This window comes from Myiozetetes cayanensis, unplaced genomic scaffold (assembly GCF_022539395.1).
Source record: "Myiozetetes cayanensis isolate MyiCay16 unplaced genomic scaffold, myiCay2020 scf26, whole genome shotgun sequence".
Classification (NCBI taxonomy): Eukaryota; Metazoa; Chordata; class Aves; order Passeriformes; family Tyrannidae; genus Myiozetetes; species Myiozetetes cayanensis.
In genome coordinates, this window is record NW_026087477.1 from 7,513,474 (window position 1) to 7,533,751 (window position 20,278).

At 50.9% G+C, this 20,278-nt stretch overlaps 1 protein-coding gene across 1 annotated transcript; it reads left to right on the forward strand.

Annotated features, from left to right (window-relative positions):
• The first annotated feature begins 4,936 nt into the window (after positions 1–4,936).
• MBD3 (methyl-CpG binding domain protein 3) lies at positions 4,937–20,097 on the forward strand. The gene is made up of 8 exons (XM_050321464.1): positions 4,937–5,149; positions 8,980–9,036; positions 11,007–11,166; positions 13,263–13,400; positions 15,311–15,401; positions 16,276–16,453; positions 17,628–17,825; positions 18,229–20,097. The coding sequence occupies exons 1-7, from the start codon at positions 5,136–5,138 to the stop codon at positions 17,818–17,820; spliced, it is 831 nt and encodes a 276-aa protein (XP_050177421.1). The 5' UTR covers positions 4,937–5,135; the 3' UTR covers positions 17,821–17,825; positions 18,229–20,097.
• Positions 20,098–20,278: the final 181 nt, after the last annotated feature.

Genomic DNA, 20,278 nt, shown 5'->3' on the forward strand with positions numbered 1-20,278 from the left:
TTTTGGGGCTTTTTCTTTGTTTGTTTGTTTTTTAAATATTACCTTCTTAAGAGCAGGCTCCTGGTTTGCTTTTGGGTTATAAAATCATGGGATCCCAGAACGATTTGGGTTGGAAGGGACCTTAAAGATCATCTTGTTCCATGGGCAGGGACACCTTCCACTATCCCAGGTTGCTCCTTTGATCCAGCCTGGCCTTGGACACTTCCAGGGATCCAGGGGCAGTCACAGCCGCTCTGGGCAGCCTGTTATGACTTCAGTTTGTTTGAATGTGTCCTAAGGCAGGTCTGCCACGTGTTTGCCTCTTTTCCTGTGCAGGTTCCCTGGGAATCAACCAGTGGCTGCTGGGTTTGATGATTTATTTGTATCATTTCTAGTTCATGAGCTACTCTTAGTGATGTCTTGATTTTAGGTCTTCATTCCTCACAATCACTGTGGCCTCATGCATGCAGTTAGCTTTTCATAGCCAATATTCCAGAGTTTCCTGGTAGCAGATTCCTGGCACTGAATTTAGTAGAAAGGTTTTGGGTTTTTAACATCACGGGCCTTTTAAACTGTCTGGTTGGGCACACACTGTTTGCTTTATCTTTTCTGGCTTTATCTGGGGGCTCAAGGAAAGCAGTCCCCAAACCCTGGGAGCCTTTCTGTGTACCAGGGTGAAAAACCAGGGCTTCAGAGAGCTGCTCAGGTCCTTCTGAAGGTGTGGTTTGAGTAGAGAAAGAATCTGTGTCCTTGTTTCATAGGTATGTTTATTTGTCAGCATAAATTGGTGATGAAACGACCCCCTTTCACAGCCCTTTAGGTGACAAAGATTTTAGCTGTTAGAAAAAGGAAGAACAAGGATTATTCGTGCTCTGGTCTCAGCCACAGCAGATGACTCACAGGGGAAAAGTTCATCCCTTTTCACAAAGACCAGAATTTACAAACTTTTCTCTGTGTGAGAACAGAGTCACTGTTTTCTCTCTATTCAGTACCAAATTTCACCTTGTTATAATTTTTGGCTGTAATGCAAGGTTTGCATATCTGCCTATGTGACACCCTCAGGGCTGGAAGCTTCTGAGGGATGTTCTTATGGAAAACTGTTGGAAAATCTGCCGAACATCGGCACTTGAACCACTTATTTAACAGGATAGTTGTTTAGTGTTGCTTCAGCAGCATCACTGTTAATTAATGGGAGGTGAGGAATATCATTTTCTCATGCAGAATTCCCTTTTACTTCCCTGCTCTAACAGGTGTGTCCTGAGTTGGAAAGTTCCCACAAAAATCATCCACTCCAACTCCTGGCCCTGCCCAGGACACCCCAGCAGTCCCACCCTGTGCCTGGGAGCCTTGTCCAAGCACCCCTTGAGCTCTGGCAGCCTTGGGGCAGCTTCCCTGGAGGCCTGAAGGAACTGCAGCTTATGGAATGTTGGGATAACAGTGCTATTCCCTTGCTCTGTCCTACTCCCTGCTCCAGTGGTGCTCCCGACTGACTCCCAGGGGGCCAAAGCCTCATCCTGACCTGGAGATGCTGGGAGTGTAGGCTTGACAACAGCAGCCTTGCATGTAGGGTTGTTGGTTTTGACCCATTTCTCTCCAAATTCCACCTGGAAACTGGACATTCTGTCAGCCTGTGCTCCCATGGCAGCAGGGAGAAGCTCAGATTGAACAGCTGAGTGCCTGCTCGCTCTTACCTGTATGCATAATGTGCTGCTTCACAAATTCCCGGGATTTGGCTCATTTCCACGGGTGTTCCCACAGCTCAGGGTTCTCTGGGAGGCCTTGGAGCTGCGGGGCTGGTTGTGGCTCCCGTCCCTCGGGGCTCCCCAAGGTGCCTGTGCAAAGCCCCGGTGATTGCTCTGTGCCCAGCAGGAGATACTGAAAGGAGGAAAACGTACTCAAAATATCCAATCTTTGCACAGGCAGCACTACAAGGAGGGTTCAGACCTTGCATTTGTTTGGGGATTGTTCAGCTCTTTTGCGTTTCCTGCAGCAGTTCCAAGGATGGCTTCATTGCTAATTAACCCTAGGATTAGTGTATAACTGATTGGATTGCTGCATTTCACCTTTCACAAGAGCAGGAAATGCTCTGCTACAAATACCTTCTGCATTCCTGGGCAAGTTTCTGTTAAAACTCTAATTACTGTTCAAGTGGCTTGGGTGGTCCTTCTAGTATTTAATATCCCAGCATTGCCTCTTTTTTAACAGTTAATTATTTCCATAGTGAGCTACTGAATGCCACATGCCTTAGAGGAGCAAAATTAAAAGGCAATGACCTGACAGAGGGGGGGAAAAGGAGGAAAAGCTTCTCTGTCCAGACCTGGGAGAGGGCACAGAGGTGGTCAGACTCGTGGATTGGGAACCCTGTGGCCAGTCCTGCTCTGGGGTATTTGTCTGCAGAGTAGAGAGCTTCAAACCAGGGCTAAATAAAGAGTTTTTCTGTCAGGATGCCCTGTCGCTCCTTCCATGACTGACAACAACAGATTTTGGTGACTTTTTTAGATTATCTGCTCATCCTGGAGCAACATGGACTCTCTGGCAGCTGAATCCACTTTCAGCTGGTGGCAATACCTACAAATACCTCATCTGCTGTACCTTGGCAGTGTTCCCAAAGCAATGCTGGAATATTTTCCCTTGGGCTCAAGAGTTCCTTTCTACCCAAACATTTCACAAAGCCTGTCACAGAATATTCTGAATTGGAAGGGACCCACAGGGATCGAGTCCAGCTCCTACAGGGATCAAACCCACACCCTTGATGTTATTTGCACCAGGCTCTAACCACACACAGCCCTACTGCCAGTAAAACTGATTTTCTAACTCCTGATACCCCAAGCCCAAGGCCCAGAGGACATTTCAGGGATCCCTTTCCCCATGTGCACCCCCAGCCCCATCTGCTCCCAGCTCTGCAAGTTCCTTCTTAAAAATGCCCCTGAAAGGGATTTCATGTGCCTCAGTTTCCCTCCTACACTTACTATTATACTTCATTTTCAATCAAGAAACTGGATTTCAGTACAAGGTTTTGGTTAGAACAGTATGAGTTGGGCTGGGTTGTGAGGTCTTGGGGTGGTTTTCAAAAAAAAAAAAGAGGATTTATGCATTACAGAAAACAGTGTAGATTTGATCAATACTGGGAACTGGAACTTTTCTGATCTGTTTGTTCAAGATTGCAGGAAATAACACCAATAGAAGAGCGAGTTTCCTAAGTGTGAGCCCGAGGGAGACAACATTAAACCACCAAGCCCCAAACCAATCCCAGGGGAATGCCTCGAGGGCAATGGGAAGCTCAGCACTGATCAAATAAAAGACAACACCTCCACCCTCGTGGGTCTTAAGTCTTTCTGAACCAACCAAATGTAACCCAGCTCTTGGAAGTTATATTCAGTTTGTACCCCTAAGTCTGGACAACTTGAACACCATTGTGGGGGTCTTGGGGTTCCCTCTTATCTGCAACACGTGTCTCACATCCATCCACTCCTGCTGCTTTCCAAATAAGGGAGTTTGAAACAAATGAGTGAGCCCTGATGTAAAAAGGAAAAAAGATAATAAGTAATAACCCACTGTGTGAAGTTTAACAAGGGTAAGTGCCAGATCCTGCCCCTGGGATGGGCAGCCCTGGATGCAGGGACAGACTGGGGAATGAGAGGCTGGAGAGCAGCACCAGGGGAAGGTCCCTGGGGGTCCTGGGCAGTGGCAAATTGGATCTGAGTCAGCAGAGTGTCCTGGCAGCCCAAAGGACCACCCTGTCCTGGGGGATTTGGACAATGCTCTGAGGGACAGGGTGGGATTGTTGGGGTGTCCTGGGCAGGACCAGGAGTTGGGCTGGATGATCCCTGTGGGTCCCTTCCCACTCAGGACATCCCAGGATTCTAACTTAATCTACCACCAGCTGTGGACTGGAGGAAGCACTGGCAGTTCACACAGACCGAGTTTGATGTCAGCCCAGAGCAGTGGCTGGAGCTGAGCTCATTGCAATGATCCCAGCGGGATCCAGGCGCGCTCCCATGGACACCGCTGCTCTGAAGTCGGATGCTGATCCCTTCCCAACTCTCCTCCTCCCAGGGCTTCCACCATGGGTCGTTTGGCCCTGCTTGGTTTACACTTTTTTCTTGAAAAACTTTTCATTGCTTTGTCTTCACTGCAGCTCCTCCAGAGCAGATTTCCCCCCCTTTCACGAGGTGGCTTTGAGGGTTTTTTTGTGTGTGGCTCGCCCTTCAGACCCTGTCCCGGAGCGGGGCTGTGGGCGCTGTGCTGAGCTGAACGGGGGCCGAACTGAACGGTTCTCCCCGGCGGGTCCGTGTCCCCGTCCCCGAGCTGTGGGCGGGGGTCGCGCCAGGCGGGTCCCTGTCCCCAAGCTGTGGGCGGGGGTCGCGCTCAGGCCGGTCCGTGTCCCTGTCCCCGGACTGTGGGCGGGGGTCGCGCCGGGCGGGTCCGTGTCCCCGTCCCCGGGCTGTGGGCGGGGGTCGCGCCAGGCGGGTCCGTGTCCCCGTTCCCGGGCTGTGGGCGGGGGTCGCGCTCAGGCCGGTCCGTGTCCCCGTTCCCGGGCTGTGGGCGCCGGGCGGGTCCCTGTCCCCGGGCTGTGGGCGGGTCGCGCTCAGGCGGTCCGTGACCGCGGGGCGCGGGCGGGGCGGGGGCGCGGGCGGGGCCGGCGCTGCGGGGGCGCGGGCGGGGTCGCGGGGCCGCCAGTGCGGCCGGGGCGGGCGCGGGGGAAGATGCCCAAAGCGGCTCTGCGGGGACACCGCGGGGCCCGCGGCGGCGGGGGCCGGGGTAAGAGCGGGGTGCCCCGGGGGGGAGCAGGGCTGGGGGAGACGGGGGCGCACGTGGGGGCGGCGGGGAGGGACTATATCCGGGCGGAGGGATCCGGGCGCGGCGGGCGGTGGGTGGAAGGGGCGGGCGCGGAGCGGCGGGGGCGGGCGGAGGGAGCAGCGGCGGGGCCCGGCGGGCGGGATCGGGTCTGGGATCGGGATCGGGTCTGGGATCGGGAGAACGATTGGGTTGGGATCAGGAGTGCGACCGCGACCGGGACGAGCCGGGTCCGCGGCGCCGCCTCCCGGGGGCAGCGGGAGCTCGGAACAGCCGGCGGCGGGAGGAGAGCGCGGCGGCCGGGAAGAGCCGGCGGGAGGCGGCCGGAGCCAGGCGGGAGCGGGCCGGGAAGAGCCGCCATGGAGCGGAAGAGGTGGGAGCGCTCGGCGGGGCCGCCCCGGGCACGGGGGGGGGGAGCTGGGCCCTCGGGGATGGCCCGGGGGGAGCGCCGGGGCTGCAGCCACAGGTGGAGGGGTGTGGGACCGGCCCCGGGGATGCTCAGCCCCGCCACCCGCAGGGCTGCCCGTGAGGGGGGAGCCCCCGCGCCCCCTCAGGGCGGCTCATCCCCTGCAGACCGCCTTGGTGGTTTTTTTTCTTTATTATTCTCTAATGAATAAGGTGTTTGCGAGCAGCCGGGGTGTAGTTTCTCTCTTTCCCTGCTGCTTTTTGGGAGCGTTTCGGTTTTTTTGGGTTTTTTTTTTTTTTGGGGGGGGGTCGGAGGGAGCCTCGCCTGCCCGCGGTGGTGGGAGAGCCCCGGGCGGGCTCGGGATGCGCCTTCCCGGGAGCGTGGCTGTGGGGGAGCACATGGCCCGGGAGCTGGGGGTTTGCTATTTATATCATCCCCGTATGGCTCATGTGGATCCTCCCCGCACCCACGAGGGCTGAGCTGCGAAACTCGGGTCCTTCGGGAGCTGGGGAGAGCAGGGGAGTTATCCCCGCGTCCTCGCCTGGCCCTGCTCGTCGGGAGAATATAGACCATCAACTTACGCATCTGTCATGGAATCATCACCGAATGGTTTGGGCTGGGAGCGACCTTAAAGCCCATCCAGCCAGGGACACCTTCCACTAGCCCAGGTTGCTCCAGGTCTCATCCATCGTGGCCTTGGACGCTTCCAGGGATGGGGCAGCCACAGCCTTAGGTTCCGTTTCTAGAATCAGGTGGTGAGAAAAGCGGTGAGCGAACCAGAAAATGCCATCCTTGGGAGCAGAAAGCTGGAAGTGCCAACTCTGCTTGGAGGGCGAGGGAAGGACGAGACCACCACCAGCAGCAGCTGAAAGCTTCGGAGATCCCATTTTTTTCCCCAGAACTTACTTGTAAAGTTACAGTATGGGAGCTGAACTTCAAAAAGAGGGGGAGTGAGGAGAAGTGGCATGTTTTTGTTCCCGAATTATAATGGGTTGTCCCTTTATATCACTTTGGATGGAGATCAAAGGTAGAACAGGGCTTTGTTGCACTAATTTTTGGTTACTGTTGCATTTTGCATTACCTCAGAGTGGCAAATACAGGTGTGGTGATTCTTTAATGCCTTTGCTAGTTCTACTTGTTGCTTACCTGGGTGATTTTTCTGTCCAGCTCCTCTGGATGTACAGATGCAGTGAGATGTGTGTGTGAGCCAGTCTCTGGCTGGAAATTAAACCTTCCTCAAGGTGTAAGTACCTGGGCAGGTTTTAAAACCAATCCTCAAACCTCAGGCTCTGTGGGCCAGATTTGGAGTGAGCAGGAAAGGTGCTGGGATGCAGGATTTCAGGAAGGGAAGTGTACCAGGGGTTTTGTGAAAGTGGCAGGCTGTCCTTGAGGGAGTTTTGGCTACAAAAGCTCTCTTCAAACTCAGGGTTCTCAGCCAGAGAAAGGATAGTTTAGTGCTGTTTTGTGGGGCTTTTCTTCAAGAGTATTTTTCTGCTGAAAGTTTGAGGACCAAGTGTCAGAAATTTGGGATCTCTGCTTCAAGTTGTTGAAATTGCTGTGCTGGGAAACTTCAGAAATCTCTTACATGAAACTTATTTGGTGGAGAATATCTTGCCTTTGGAGCACTAATGTAAAAAGTTGGAAGAAAACATTTTTAACACTCTCCCAAGGATATTTTGATCAATATATTTTTTTTTCCCCAAAAAAAAAGCTATAGAGGAGAATGCTTTTCCTGAGTTTGTACTCTGCTTTTCCTCTGTTCTAGTTTGCCCACAGGGAAGCTCTAATGATTTCTCTCGTGAGAGGGGATCGGCCTCAAGTTGCACCAGGGGAGGTTTAGATTAGGTATTCGGGAATTTTTTTTCATGGAAAGGGTTGTCAAGCATTGGAAGGGGGGCTGCCCAGGGCAGTGGTGGAGTCACCGTGCCTGGAATTGTTCATAAAACATGTTGGGGGACATGGGTCAGTGATGGTGGTGGTGCTGGGCTGAGGATTGCACTCGATGGTCTTTTCCATCCTTTCCAGTTCCATGATTCCATGATGCTGGGGCTGAGCTTTATAAAAACATCTGCTTCTGTCTGTGCTCATTCCTGTGTTACGGTGGCACCACTTGGGCTCTTGTTTAGGGGGCGTGGCGCTTCTGGAAATTTGGGAGGTTTTGTGTATCCCAGGTTCTTCGTTTTGGGTTTTTTTGGTGTGGTTGGAGCCCAGGTTGCTGAACAAAGACACCCCATTGCCCTGAAGGGCAGGGAGCACCATCCCTTCCACGCTGGTGCGGGGCCCCCACGTGCCTGGGACAGCCCTGGTGGGAAGGGACAGGTCGGGTCCCCGAGGCCGGGTGTGAAGGAGGGGGGTGGGTTATGGCAGCTGGAGGAACCACCCAGCGTGGTCTGGCGTGTTCCCAGCAGTGTTTCTGTGTCAGCCCGTCCCAGCTGGAGTGTGGGACCCACAGCTGGAGTGTGGGACCCACAGCTGGAGTGTGGGACCACCGGGGCAGGGCTGGGAGTCGGTGCCTCATCCAGGGGTAACGTGGGGATGCTGTAAGAGGGGTGCTGACAGTGGCAGGGTGTGCATGTCCCGGGATCCCCATCTCCCTGGGAGCACAGTCAGGGGTCCTGCAGCCCCCCAAGGGCCCCCAGCGCCGGCCTTGGCCTGGAGCGGGGCTGGGGGGAGAAGTGAGAGGAGGGAGCGCAAGGAAAAGGAGAAGGAAAATCACTTTGTGTTCTCCCCGTTGCCCCCCTAGCGAGTAAAAGAGGCTCTGAGCGTCTGCTCTCGATCTCCCGTTTTCCCCGGTTTATTCCTGTCTCCATTTCTTCCAAAGGCAGGCGGTTGGCTGGGTTTTTTTGTCTTTTGTCCCTCGCTTCCCAAGTTGTGCAGATCCTGTGCAGGCTAAATGGGAGAGCGGAGGGGAGGAGACTCGTGTGAGGAGGGAGGAGGGGAGAGGGCCTGGGCTGGCAGCCGCTCTCTCCTTAAGGATATAAGGCTGGAAACAAAGGGTGAGCTGCACATGGAGAGCAGGGGCACCTGGCAGGCCTGGCCCTTCAATAGCCTGCCCCGAACGCGGCTTAATCCGCACGGAAAAGTCTGGGAATGAGGGGTGGGGTGGCTCGGGCTCGGCCCCAGCGCCCAGGTCTGTTTTGTTGGTGGGAGCCGGGAGCGGATAAAGCCTCGGAGCTGTTGATGGACGAGCATGTAAAATCCTTTGCAACTTTGCTTGCCCTCGCCTTTCACCCTCGGGGAAGTGTGACAGACCCTGATTTGGGACCCAGCGATCGGTTTGGCCTCGCAGCTTCGGTGCCTGCGGGGTTTGTTGCTGAGAGAGTTTGGGTTTCGCAGCTTTGTACCAAAATGTCTCCTTTCTGGGCCTCTTTTAAAATCTCTGTGTCTCCAAACCAGGAGTGCAGGGCAAAGCCTTCGCTCGGGGAGGGGGGGGGAGGGGGGGGAAGGAGGTAAATTCTGTGTTTTGTGGCATTTAAAGGGCACAGAGGCACTTCAGCAGTTCTCAGAGCTGTGAAACGCTGGGGTACAGTTTCTCTGTGTGTTCTGCTGCTCGAGTTTGGGGTTCTTTGGCCTTCCCCTCACACTTTGAGCCTCTCAGGTGTGTGGAGGTGCCCCCCACCTCCTGTGTGCCCCTGCCAGAGGGTCCCCAGAGCACCCCAGCCCCTCCTTTCTGTGCTCACTGTCACCTTTGAGCTGTAGCTTTGCTCCTGATGTGCCGTTGTCCCAGAGCAGCTCGGGGTGATCCTGCCTGTTGCAAGACCTAATGAGAATAAAAGTTTTTCTTCTGACCCTTTCAGTGCTTTTCCTTTGGGCCAAGCTTCCCCTGGAAGAGACAGGACTCTCAGTCATTTCAGGTGGGTGTTTTGAGATGTTTGTGAACTTGGAGCAGCCTTTCGGTTCCACTGCAAAATGAACACAGCAAAACCACACAAACCCAAAGGGCTCTGTTCGTTTAAAATCTTGTCTGAGTGTATCTGATTGTTCTGAAAGTTACTCTGCACTTGAATTCATTACTTTTAAAACTACAGAGACACTAAATCCTAAATTAGAGCAGCAGGTCTTGGAAGAGGAAGCAATGCCATGTTCTTCATAAGGAGTTTCTCGTCCTGGCTTCACCGACAGCTCTGCCCTAAAGCTGCTGGAGTTGGTTATTCCTCTCTCTGGACTGAGGCAGAAAACTCCCTTTATAGTTCTAAAAAGTGATGTACAAAGTTGAGGCTGGGCTCAGGCTCTGCTCCTGGGTGCTGGTCCTACTCTGTATTATCTCCTGGCCAGAGTGTGGGTGCAGCTCCACACTGAACTGGTCCAGCTGAGGAATAACCAGGGATGGAGTGTTTCCCCCTCCTCTCCCTGCCCTCCAAAGATGGATTATTTTCCCCAGCTGGCTCATTTGCATGAACACTTGGGTGTTTGAGCCGTGGTGGTGGTGGCAAGGAGGAGATCCAGGCAGGATAAGCAGCTTGGGAGCAGCCGGAGCCAGGAGCTTCCTAAGCAGATGCTGTGTGGGATGACCACAATCTTTAACTCCTTTGAGGGGCTGTTTCAGTTTTAGTATAATTCCTTTTAACCTTGCCTCAGTTTCCTGGAGAGCTTTTAATGCTTTGGTTGTGTTTTTGTTTTAATTTATTTTTTTCATGTAATTGCACTAATTACTTTGCCACTGTCCCATACTAGAAATTCTCTGCTTATGCTGTTTTTCCCCTAATAAAAGCTTCAGGGCAGCAGATAATATGTGAAAATAGACTTTTCCTTTGATCTTTTGTTGTTGTTGTTGTTGTTGAGAAGACCCTGGAGAGGTTTTCAGTATCTCACCAGCAGGAGGGAAGGGGGTAACTGGCATTTTTGATCTTAAAATGCCTTTTACCCCGTTAACCTGTGATAATATAATGGATTTACATTGGATGAGCTTCTCCTAGATGGATACTACGATTGGATTTGCAAGTTGAGGGGTGGAGAAATCCAGAAGTGAGAGAAATTAGGGGAATGAAGAGGAGTTTTTATGCTCAGTGAGGTGAAGAATACTTTTTGCTTACTGTCTGGAAAGTTCTACACTGCAGCTGTAACATACTTACTTATTTTGCTTTATGCATTAAAAAAAGAGCTTACAACATTAATATTATTTAAAAAAACCCCAACCCCAGAACCCCAGCAAAGTGTTTGTCTCCAGGTTGAGTCTTTCACGAGAACCCAGGTATTTAAAAGGAAAGAGAGTCTTCCCTTTTGCCAATAACGGAAAATTTTCCAAGGTTTTGACCTTTATCTTTGCACCACTTAAGCTTTTGTAATTCATTGTTCTGCAGCTTGTCAGCAGTTATCTTCTGGTTTTCCCCTTGCTTCTGGGTAATCCTGAAGTGTTCAGGATGCAGTCACAGAATTGTATTTAAACCTGAATGTGCTGCTCAGGGGGGGAGGGAGAGGAGATGAGGAGACATTTGTGGTGCTGGTCAAATGGAACATTCCTGGGAGAAGAAACTGTGCTCGAAAATGGGCATTTATTACCTGAGACCACTGAGTGAGAAGTTCTTCTGTAATGAGATCACCCGTGGTGGTTAGTGTGTGAGTTGTGCCACACTCATTGATGTGATCTGAACCTTCCTCTTAATGTATAAATAAATGGTCTGCACTTAATTTGGCTCTTCCCCATGAAAAGCCGTTAATATTGAAAGCCCAAACATCCGTTCAGAGTTTCACGTGAGCCTCGTCCTTGGAAAATCAGCACACATTTCTCAGGGGGGAAATGGGAACTGCCTCTCCTGAGCTGTAGCCTAGTGCTGGGCTGGAAGTGCAGAGGGTTCCCATTTCCCTCCTGGGGTTTTTTTCCCAGCCCCAGTGGGAAGAAGTTCCGGAGCAAGCCGCAGCTGGCGCGGTACCTGGGCAGCTCCATGGACCTGGGCACCTTCGACTTCCGCACGGGGAAGATGCTGATGAACAAGATGAACAAGAACAGGCAGAGGATGCGCTATGACTGCTCCAACCAAGCCAAAGTAAGAGCTGATGCGGTGGCACTTCCCCTCCCTGCCTGTTGCTGTGCTGCCAGAGCAGTGGCTCTGATATTTCGGGGTGAAGCGTTTTGTGATTCAGGTGTAAAGTTGGAGCTGTGTGAGAACATCTCTGTTATTGGGGGTGGGACAAAAGCAATTCCCTGCTGCTCCCAGTGGGGTGGTGCCACAGAGAGTGTTGTGGTACTGCTCAGTGTTTGTGCAGAAGAGCACATCTGTCATCTTCCCAATGTCAAAAAAGACATGGACCTGTTGGAGTGAGGTCAGAGGAGGCCACGGAGATGCTCCCAGGGCTGGAGCCCCTCTGCTCTGGAGCCAGGCTGGGAGAGCTGGGGGGCTTCACCTGGAGAAGAGAAGGCTCCAGGGAGACCTGAGAGCCCCTTGCAGGGCCTAAAGGGGCTCCAGGAGAGCTGGAGAGGGACTGTGGACAAGGGATGGAGGGACAGGCCAAGGGGGAATGTCTTTGAGCTGAAGGAGGGCAGATTTAGGTGGGATACTGGGATGGAATTGTTGGCTGTGAGGGTGGGAGGCCCTGGCACAGGTTGCCCAGAGAAGCTGTGGCTGCCCCTGGATCCCTGGAAGTGTCCATGGCCAGGTTGGATGGGACTTGGAGCCACCTGGGCTAGTGGAAGGTGTCCCACCGTGGCAGGGGGTGGGATGAGATGGGCTTTAAGGTCCCTTCCAACCCAAACCATTCCATGATTCTGTGATCCCACTCCCTGGAGTGTGGGCTCACCTTCTCCAGCACAGTCTCCTGCAGAACTCCAGCTCTCCAGCTCTGCCCTGGCTTTGGTTTGGGAGGAGAGGAGGGCCCTGTACCCACAGGGATGAGAGGATGATGCATCCTCTGGCCACCAATTTGGAGCTATCCCAGGCCATGCCAGTGTCTCAGCTTTGGAACTGATTGAAGGGAAGGAGGCATTTGGGGCAAAAAGCTGGAGAGGGAAGAGGATGGTGAGGCCTATTTGTAGGACAGAATAAGAGGCTGTGTTAGCCCCTGGTAGTTTGGATTGTTAAGGGTTAGTCAGGGTGACATTGGAGGGCTGCGCTCAGGTCTGGATCCATCCACTCAACTCGTTCCTAAGTATCTTCACTGGATGCTAAAATCTTCCTCAGAACCCAAAAGCTGATGCCTGTGCACCTAAAATTAGTGTAGAAAAAGCACAATGCCCATCAGGGGAGTGGTGAGAACGTCTCCTCCCAGCCTTGGGTGCTGCTGTGATATTTTGGGAGCTGCCCTGAGGCAGGGACCAGCAGCTCACACACCTCTCAGGCTAAAAATTCTGCCCAAACCTCTCAATAAATGTACAAATCGTTACCATTGGCTTCTGAATGGATTAGCACCCAGATGGTTCAGAATTATATTTGTCCTGAATACATCTTTTCTACATCTCATGAATAAATCTGTGAATCAGATGCAGTGTTTGCATCCTCGAGAACAAAGTGTGTCCTAAAGCCATTCCAAGAGTTGCATCTTAGATTTTGGGGATGAGGAACAGTCTTCCTGTGTTTCCACTGACAGAAAATGCAGTCATCTAGTGCAAAATTGATGAAGAGCTTCATTTAAAAGCTGAGTTTTGTTCAGAACTGAAGGTAAAGAAAGGCATCCAGATTCCAGCCGTGCTGGTTTGTTTATTGGTCTCAGCTGGATTTAAATGGAATGGTTTAGAATAGTTTCTGGATTCACAAACCGGTCTCTAAAAGCCCTCTTCATCATGTTCCTAATTATTACAAATATTGGGTTGTAGTTCTCCTGGTTTGGTGATCTACAGGTGGCTTGGCAAAGCATTCTGCCTCCTAAATTCTGTGAAAAAGGGGATAAAAGTGATATGTGTAAACTGGAAAGGGTGGAGGCTGGTATGTTAAACAGAATGAGTGGAAAACTTTGATTTTGATAGGTCTAAGGCAAGATTTGAATTTAGTTATGCAGTTTTAGCTGTCTAACTTGTATAACTTGAGATCAGACCAGATTTCAAGCCCGTGATCTGTTTGCTGCTGCACATCTTTGTGGCTGTAGGAGCATTCTGGCAAATTGAAACTGTTTTTTGGGGGGGCTTTTCCTCTGCTCTTGCTTGGAACAGGGCAAGCCTGATTTGAACACAGCCCTGCCTGTGAGACAAACAGCCTCCATCTTCAAACAGCCCGTCACAAAGATCACAAACCACCCCAGCAACAAGGTGAAGAGTGACCCCCAGAAAGCTGTGGACCAGCCCAGGCAGGTAAGACTTGCAGCTTCTTCTCCAGAAAACTGAGAAACTCCCGGATTTGCCACTGTAAGGATCCCAAAATAAACCACTTCAATTTTGTGGGGCCGAGCAAACCCTCCCTGGCGATTTCTGATCTCTGGGATTTCAGAACTCGGGGAGAAATCTGGTCTTTCAGAAGCATTGCCCTGCAGTGCTCCCAGCTTTTAAAATCAGAGCAAACCCCATTCCCCACCTGTAGTTACAGGCTGTGTGCACTGGGATTTATAACTGAACTCCAGCCTTTGGTCACAGCACAATTCTGCAGTGGTTAAACCTTAATTTCCTTAATGCCACAAATTTAGTCAGGTGTTGCAATCACTTCAGGGGTCGTTTAGGATTAAAATCGCTGTCAAATGTTGCAATTGTGTAAGAATTCCATGTTTGAAATCCATGTACAGGCCACCTCCAGTGTGGCGTTTGATGCAGTGCAAGGGATTGGGTATCAGTAGTAGTTAACTCTGCCAGTGTGAGATCATAAATTCACTTAGAATGTCATTATTAACATGAAATCAAAGTGGTTTTCTTATCAAACTGTGTATTTTCAAATGAGAGAATACACCAAAATTAAGGTAAACCTTTCAGCTTTATTTCACCAGCTGAAAGGATGCAGGAAGTGTGCTTAGGACAAGTAAAGGCCCTGGCAAAATGAGCTGTACCTGGTGGAAGCAATTACCAGCACAGTTTAACTTCTTGCAGTTCAAAGGGGAGTTAAAATCTTTTGTTCCAAGAGGGAAAGTGATTTCAATACAATTTTAAAAAATTCCCTTTCTAAGCTGCCACTTCTCCCACTGAAAACTTTTTCTGCAAACTTCAAGGCTGCATTTTGAGGGCAGTTCACATGAACCTAGTTCAGCTGGAACCTTCAGGTGTGAGATAGAGCCTGCCTGAAATGGAGTTGGGTGCTTTGTTTTGATGGTTGGGGGTGGGTTTTAGTGCTTTTTTTGAAGAGATTGGCAGAGTTTTACTGTAGTTTCCTAAGGAAGTAGAACCTGTGAGTTCACAGTGTTGTAGTTTTGATAGTTCAGACAGTTAAAGAGCACCAAAGATGTGACACTGATCTCCAAATTCTGAGCTGGGCAGAGAGTTGTGTCCCTGTTTAAAATACTCTCTCAGACAGAAGAATGGTTGAACTTCTGCTCACAAACTCCAGAAGTTTCTGCAAAATTGGAAAGCACTGCTGAGGCACTGGCTTCAAAATCACAGAATCCCAGAAAGGAAAAGGGGTTTAGGGAGTGGGGATTTGCTTGGGCTGCTTGGGGTGAAGTCTTGATTTCTCAAAACCCAGATGAAATTGTTTGTTTGAAACATAATTGATCCTCCAGTTGTTCATGGATCACCCTGGTGGACTCTGGGGGTAGGTTGAGGGTGTGCCAGGTGGTGTAGGTGACTGTCCACCAGACAGATGCTCCCAGGGAGAACCTGTGACTCAAAATCTGGTGAAGGACCAGATGTGGTTGTCCTCATGAGAAACTGCTGGAGAGGAAGAAAATAATACTTCCCCTTGGACACAGTCCCTGCATTCCTTAACTTCCTGAGGGTTATCTGAGACAGCAGGAGAGACACAGAGTGTAAAAAAGGCTGTCTCACACTATGGGCTTGTAGATGAAAGCCAGCAAGCCTGGCCTTGCTTCTCCAGCTGAGAGCAGTGAAAATACCAGGCCCTGGAAGGAAAGGAAATCTCTTTCAAGGCAGCAGGTTGGGACAGGGGAGTTGTGGGGCTGATGGGTGGTGAAGGTTGTCCGTGCTGGCAGGTCCCTTCTGCGGTAAATCCATGTTAAATTGTCCGCAGCAGAGCTCTTCCCTCCCTGGACAGGGAACAGGTGCTTTGTGGAGTTGACGGTTCCAGTTCTGTTTGTGCCAAGAACCCCTTTCTTTGATTCCAGCTCTTCTGGGAGAAGAAATTAAGTGGACTGAATGCCTTTGACATCGCAGAGGAGCTGGTGAAAACAATGGACCTTCCCAAAGGTCTGCAAGGTAATCAGAGCCTGCCCTTCACTCAGGGGAGGTGTTTTGGTGCCTGTCAGCAGTGAGCTGCAGGTGCTGTGTGTGCCTGGCAGTGCCACGGTCACTCCTGCTGCTGCAGGAACTGTCAGTGCTCTCTGAGGGTCTCGGTGCCCCTTGGCCTGAGGAAGCACTGAAGCAAAACTGCTTGACATTTTTGGGGTCCGTGTTCCAGAAGCAGCACAGAGTCAGACTGGCTTGGGTTGGAAGGACCTCAAAGCCCACCCAGTGCCACCCCCTGCCATGGGCAGGGACATCTTCCACCAGCCCAGGGTGCTCCAAGCCCCATCCAACCTGGCCTTGGACACTCCCAGGGATACAGGGGCAGCCACAGCTGCTCTGGGCAACCTGTGCCAGGGCCTCCCCAACCTCACAGCCAGGAATTCCTTCCCAATCTCCCATCTCACCCTGCCCTGTGGCAGTGGGAAGCCATTCCCTGTGTCCTGTCCCTCCATCCCTTGTCCCCAGTCCCTCTCCAGCTCTCCTGGAGCCCCTTTAGGCCCTGCAAGGGGCTCTCAGGTCTCCCTGGAGCCTTCTCTTCTCCAGGTGAACCCCCACAGCTCTCTCAAGTTTCCATTTAAACATCATGCAAACACCTTTCGTTCCCAGTCTGGCTTTTCTTTATCATTGCTGTTTTTGGGTACCAGAATGAGGAACTGCCCTCAGTTTGAACACCCTTGCAGAGCTGCACAGGCGCTGTTGGGGTGTTCAGGCCTGGCCTTTGTGCCGTGTTAACTTCCAAAAAACCACAGCTTGAGTCTTGCCCTTCCAGTTCCACTCCTGCTGTCCTGATCTGCCGCTCCCTGCCCTGTGCCCTGCTGGTTATGGCTTCTCCTTCCTCCCGCAGGGGTGGGCCCGGGGTGCACGGACGAAACGCTGCTGTCTGCCATCGCCAGTGCCCTGCACACCAGCACCATGCCCATCACGGGCCAGCTCTCTGCAGCCGTGGAGAAGAACCCCGGGGTCTGGCTCAACACCTCGCAGCCTCTCTGCAAAGCCTTCATGGTGACAGATGAAGACATCAGGTATGGACCAGAAACGCCGCTCGCTGCCGTGGAATGAAGTCCCCTGTGGTAAAGCAGTACCTTTTCTGTCGGTGTCTGCTGGAGCACTGTGGCTTGGGAATTAATTTGGATGGCTCTTCAGCAGCAGAGTAGACAAAAACTGTCACACAAATCTGCTCCAGTGTGCTCAGAGCCCGTTGTTCTTTATTTTGTCCGTGCTCTGTCACTCTGAAGTTTCAGGTTTTTGTGTCAAAGTGTCCTTTTGTTGACAAAGCTGTCTGAACTGGGGTAACCCTGATTAGGCACCTCAGAGCAGAGATGGGATTGGAGAAATCCTGAGCAGCGTGATTGGATTCTCCTCACCTTCCTCTGTGTCAGTAAATAAAACAAAATAAATAAAATTTATATGTTGACCAGATCAAAGTCCTGCCTGCTGTGGTGGCAGGGAACAAGGTGCAGTTTATGTAGCTATAGGTTGCTTTAGTAGTGAATTATATTGCTAAATCAGGACTGCTCAAACTCAGCTTTAAGCACTGGAAATACCAAACAGTAACCTCCAGGTGTGCTATTCACTAAATGTTTAAAGATAGAGAGTCCTGCTTGAGAAATCTTTGGGAATTACAGGATGACTTTTTTGTTCTTGATTTGTACCAGAATGACCAGGAAAAACAGTCTGCTTGTAACTTTGATTTCCCGTGGCTGAGCTGAAATAGGAGACCTATGAGCCACTGATTAATGACCTCTTCTTTACTGGGACTTCGACAGCAAAGGAACCATAAAATTTAAGGTTTGGGCTCAAAAGGGAAAGAGCAAAAAGAAATTACCAGAAACTTCATTTTTCTCCAGTCTGATTTTTGGAAATCTGGACAGGGTAGGCTAAGTTTTTCTTGTTTAATGTTAGCAGTAGGAGTTAACAGGAACAAAATCCTTCAGTCAGCTGCTAGATTGGTCAAATTCCAACCAGAATTGAGCAGGGTACAGGGCTTGTAGTAGAAAACATTGGACAAGTTTTTAAAGTGTTTTTCATCTTCACATCAATATAATGCCAAGGGTTTTTTTTTTACAGTGCAGTTCTCAGAGGGCTTTTCCCATCCAGGCTTGTCTGTCCAGCCTCGTGTGGGAGGGATCTGGGGTTCCTTTCCCCCGGAGGGGGCAGCTCTGGGGGTTGATGCTGGGTGTCCCTTGCTCCGGGCAGGAAGCAGGAGGAGCTGGTGCAGCAGGTGAGGAAGAGGCTGGAGGAGGCCCTCATGGCTGACATGCTGGCCCACGTGGAGGAGATCGCCAGGGATGGGGAACCCCCCTCGGAGAAGGAAGGAGGGGAGGAGGAAGGAGAAGAGGAAGAAGAGGAGGAGGAGCAGGACCATGACCAGGAGATGGAGAATGTATAGTCCAGGTAATGTGCCAGCGTTCCTGCTCACCCTGAGCTGGACTCCACTGGAGGCAGGAAGGTTTTCAGGAGGAATCTTAACCAGATCCATGGTTTTCAGCATGTGCTTTGAAAGGTGTGCTGGTTGTGTGTCAGGTGAGACCCCACCTGCAGAGCTGCCTCCAGCCCTGGGGAACAGCAGCAGGGGGACGTTGGGGTGCTTTTGGACAGTGAATACCTCGAATTCTTTGCTGCTACAAAGGTCTGGCAACAGGCAAGAGCCAGAACAAACTGTCTGCTGCAGGTGAAACCCAGGAGATAAAGACATGGATTTGTTATGGGAAGTGGGAATTCCTCTTTTCAGAACTCACTTGCCTGTAAAGATGTAAAAAATTCTTACTGACTTACAAGGTCCTTTTCTCTCTTCCAGGGAGCTCCATCTAAGAATTCCCAGTATAAACCCAATCAGCAGGGTCAGCACAACCATTTCCAGAGCCAGGAGTGCACCACCAGTCCAACTGTACCCCGGAGCATTTGGTTGTACTTCGGGAAACACGGGAGCTGATGGTTCATTCACTGCTGGGGAGTTCTGCAGGTGGAACTCAGCTAAACTCTACTCCCCCTCCTTTTTCTAAAGGGGTGGGGTGATTGGGAATGCAAAAGTGGGAGGGGATAAAGGAATATCACGTGGTGGGAGGGGAAATACTAGGAACCAAATTTGCTGTCTCTTTTTTTTTTTATGTTGTTATTTTTCGTGGGTCAGTGCGAGGTGATACATTTTTAAGCTTTTTTATCAAAATACCTTTAATGACCCATAGAAACAATTTTCTCTCTAACCCAGGAGAGGGAGAGAAAGAGAGAGATGCTGTTTCACTCCTTGGCTCCTCTACTGTGGGCTACCTGTTTGCACCTGGCTGTAGGGAGGTCATTTCGTGTCGTGGGTTGTCATTCCATGTGTGAATTCCTGTCACTGAATTGCCATTTCCTCACAGGACCACATTGGTCTTGGAAGTGTAGTCTCAGAGCTGAACTGCCAGTGCCTGTCCCACCTGGGGTTTGGGGAGCAGGGGAAGTTACACTCGAGGAATTGGGCTGCCAGCTGTGGTCATTGGGGTTTGGGGTTAGTTCCACACCACACTGAGAGCACTCCCGAGCACGGCTTGGGCTCTGTGTGTCCAAACACTCTGAACAGAGTTTTGGAGAGAAATACACCCAACCTGAGGGGTATTTTGGTTTGGTTCAAGTCCAGTCAGAAGGACTTTCTCAACTGGGGATGGAAGGGTGTCTCATTTCTGACTTGACAATGAGGAAAACTTCCTCCTTTTTCTCTTCTGGTGCCAAGAACCTGCCCTCTGTTCCTCTGTGTGGAGGGAAGGGGATCCATTCCAATGGGTGTGGCCACACACCTGCTTTCGTGTGCAGTAATGTTCTGACCTCTTTTGAAAAAAAAAAAAGAAAAAAAAAAAGAAAGGAAAAAGGTTGATTTTTCTATAATTGATATCTAAAAAGGAATTTAAAGCTTTTTATTAAGTATTAAATCTTTTCTTATTTGCATGTGCAGTGAAGTGACCAGCATTTTGTGTCGAAAATTGAACTGATGTGAAACCTGCCTTAATGTGTTTATAAGTATTTGGCTTCACCATGGGTACCTTGATTGATTCCTCAGTCTCTTCCAGTACACCTGTGAGCATACTAGGGTAACCTGTGGCTAAAAAGGGGTTTCTCTGGGGAGGGAGACGAGGGAAGGGGGAGGAGGATGAGAGTTTATAGCTTGGAGGATGCATTGACTGGGTTCCAAAAGTTATTTTAGGCTTAGGGTATCTGTTGCACAATCTGTGCTGAGAGAACACCAGAAAGTGGTGGGTTAAATATTGTGCCACTTGACCAATTGTGCAGGTTGTTGGTATCCCAAAACTTGGGGGAGAAAGTAGCTACCAGAGCCTCTGTGGGGTGAGGACGAGTAGCAGGGACAGCAAGGGACCAGGGAATGGCCCCTGGGAGTCGTTCAGCTTCGTGACCCCTGAAAGACATCCCGTGCCAAAGTGATTGATCCTGGATTCACCCTGTTCTGAAGGGTTTGAAAAGGCAAAATCCTGTGATTGTTGCTCACTTGAGTACTGCAGAGAGACTGAAGTGTACTTTGCTGCTGCTCTGCCAGGTGTTGCTCTGGGGAGCTGTGCCTGGCACTGCAGGCAGTGACCATTGTTTTCCTTTCTGAACAGTCTGTTACGGTTATTACTCTGTAAATCTGTCCTCTTGTAAGTCATGGTGTTGAATTAAATGTTTCTCACAAAGAAGAGGTTCCTCTGGTCTGCCTCAAGCCCTTACCTGCAGTTTTGTGCTCTGCCCCTCCCAGTTGGCCCAGCAGAGATGCTCAGGGTGGGGATTTGTTGAGGGCTCCATTCTGAGATTTGGATCGTGATATCTGGGGGAAATACAGAGGGGAACTTGGGGAAAGCTGATAATTCTTGCTGCAGAGT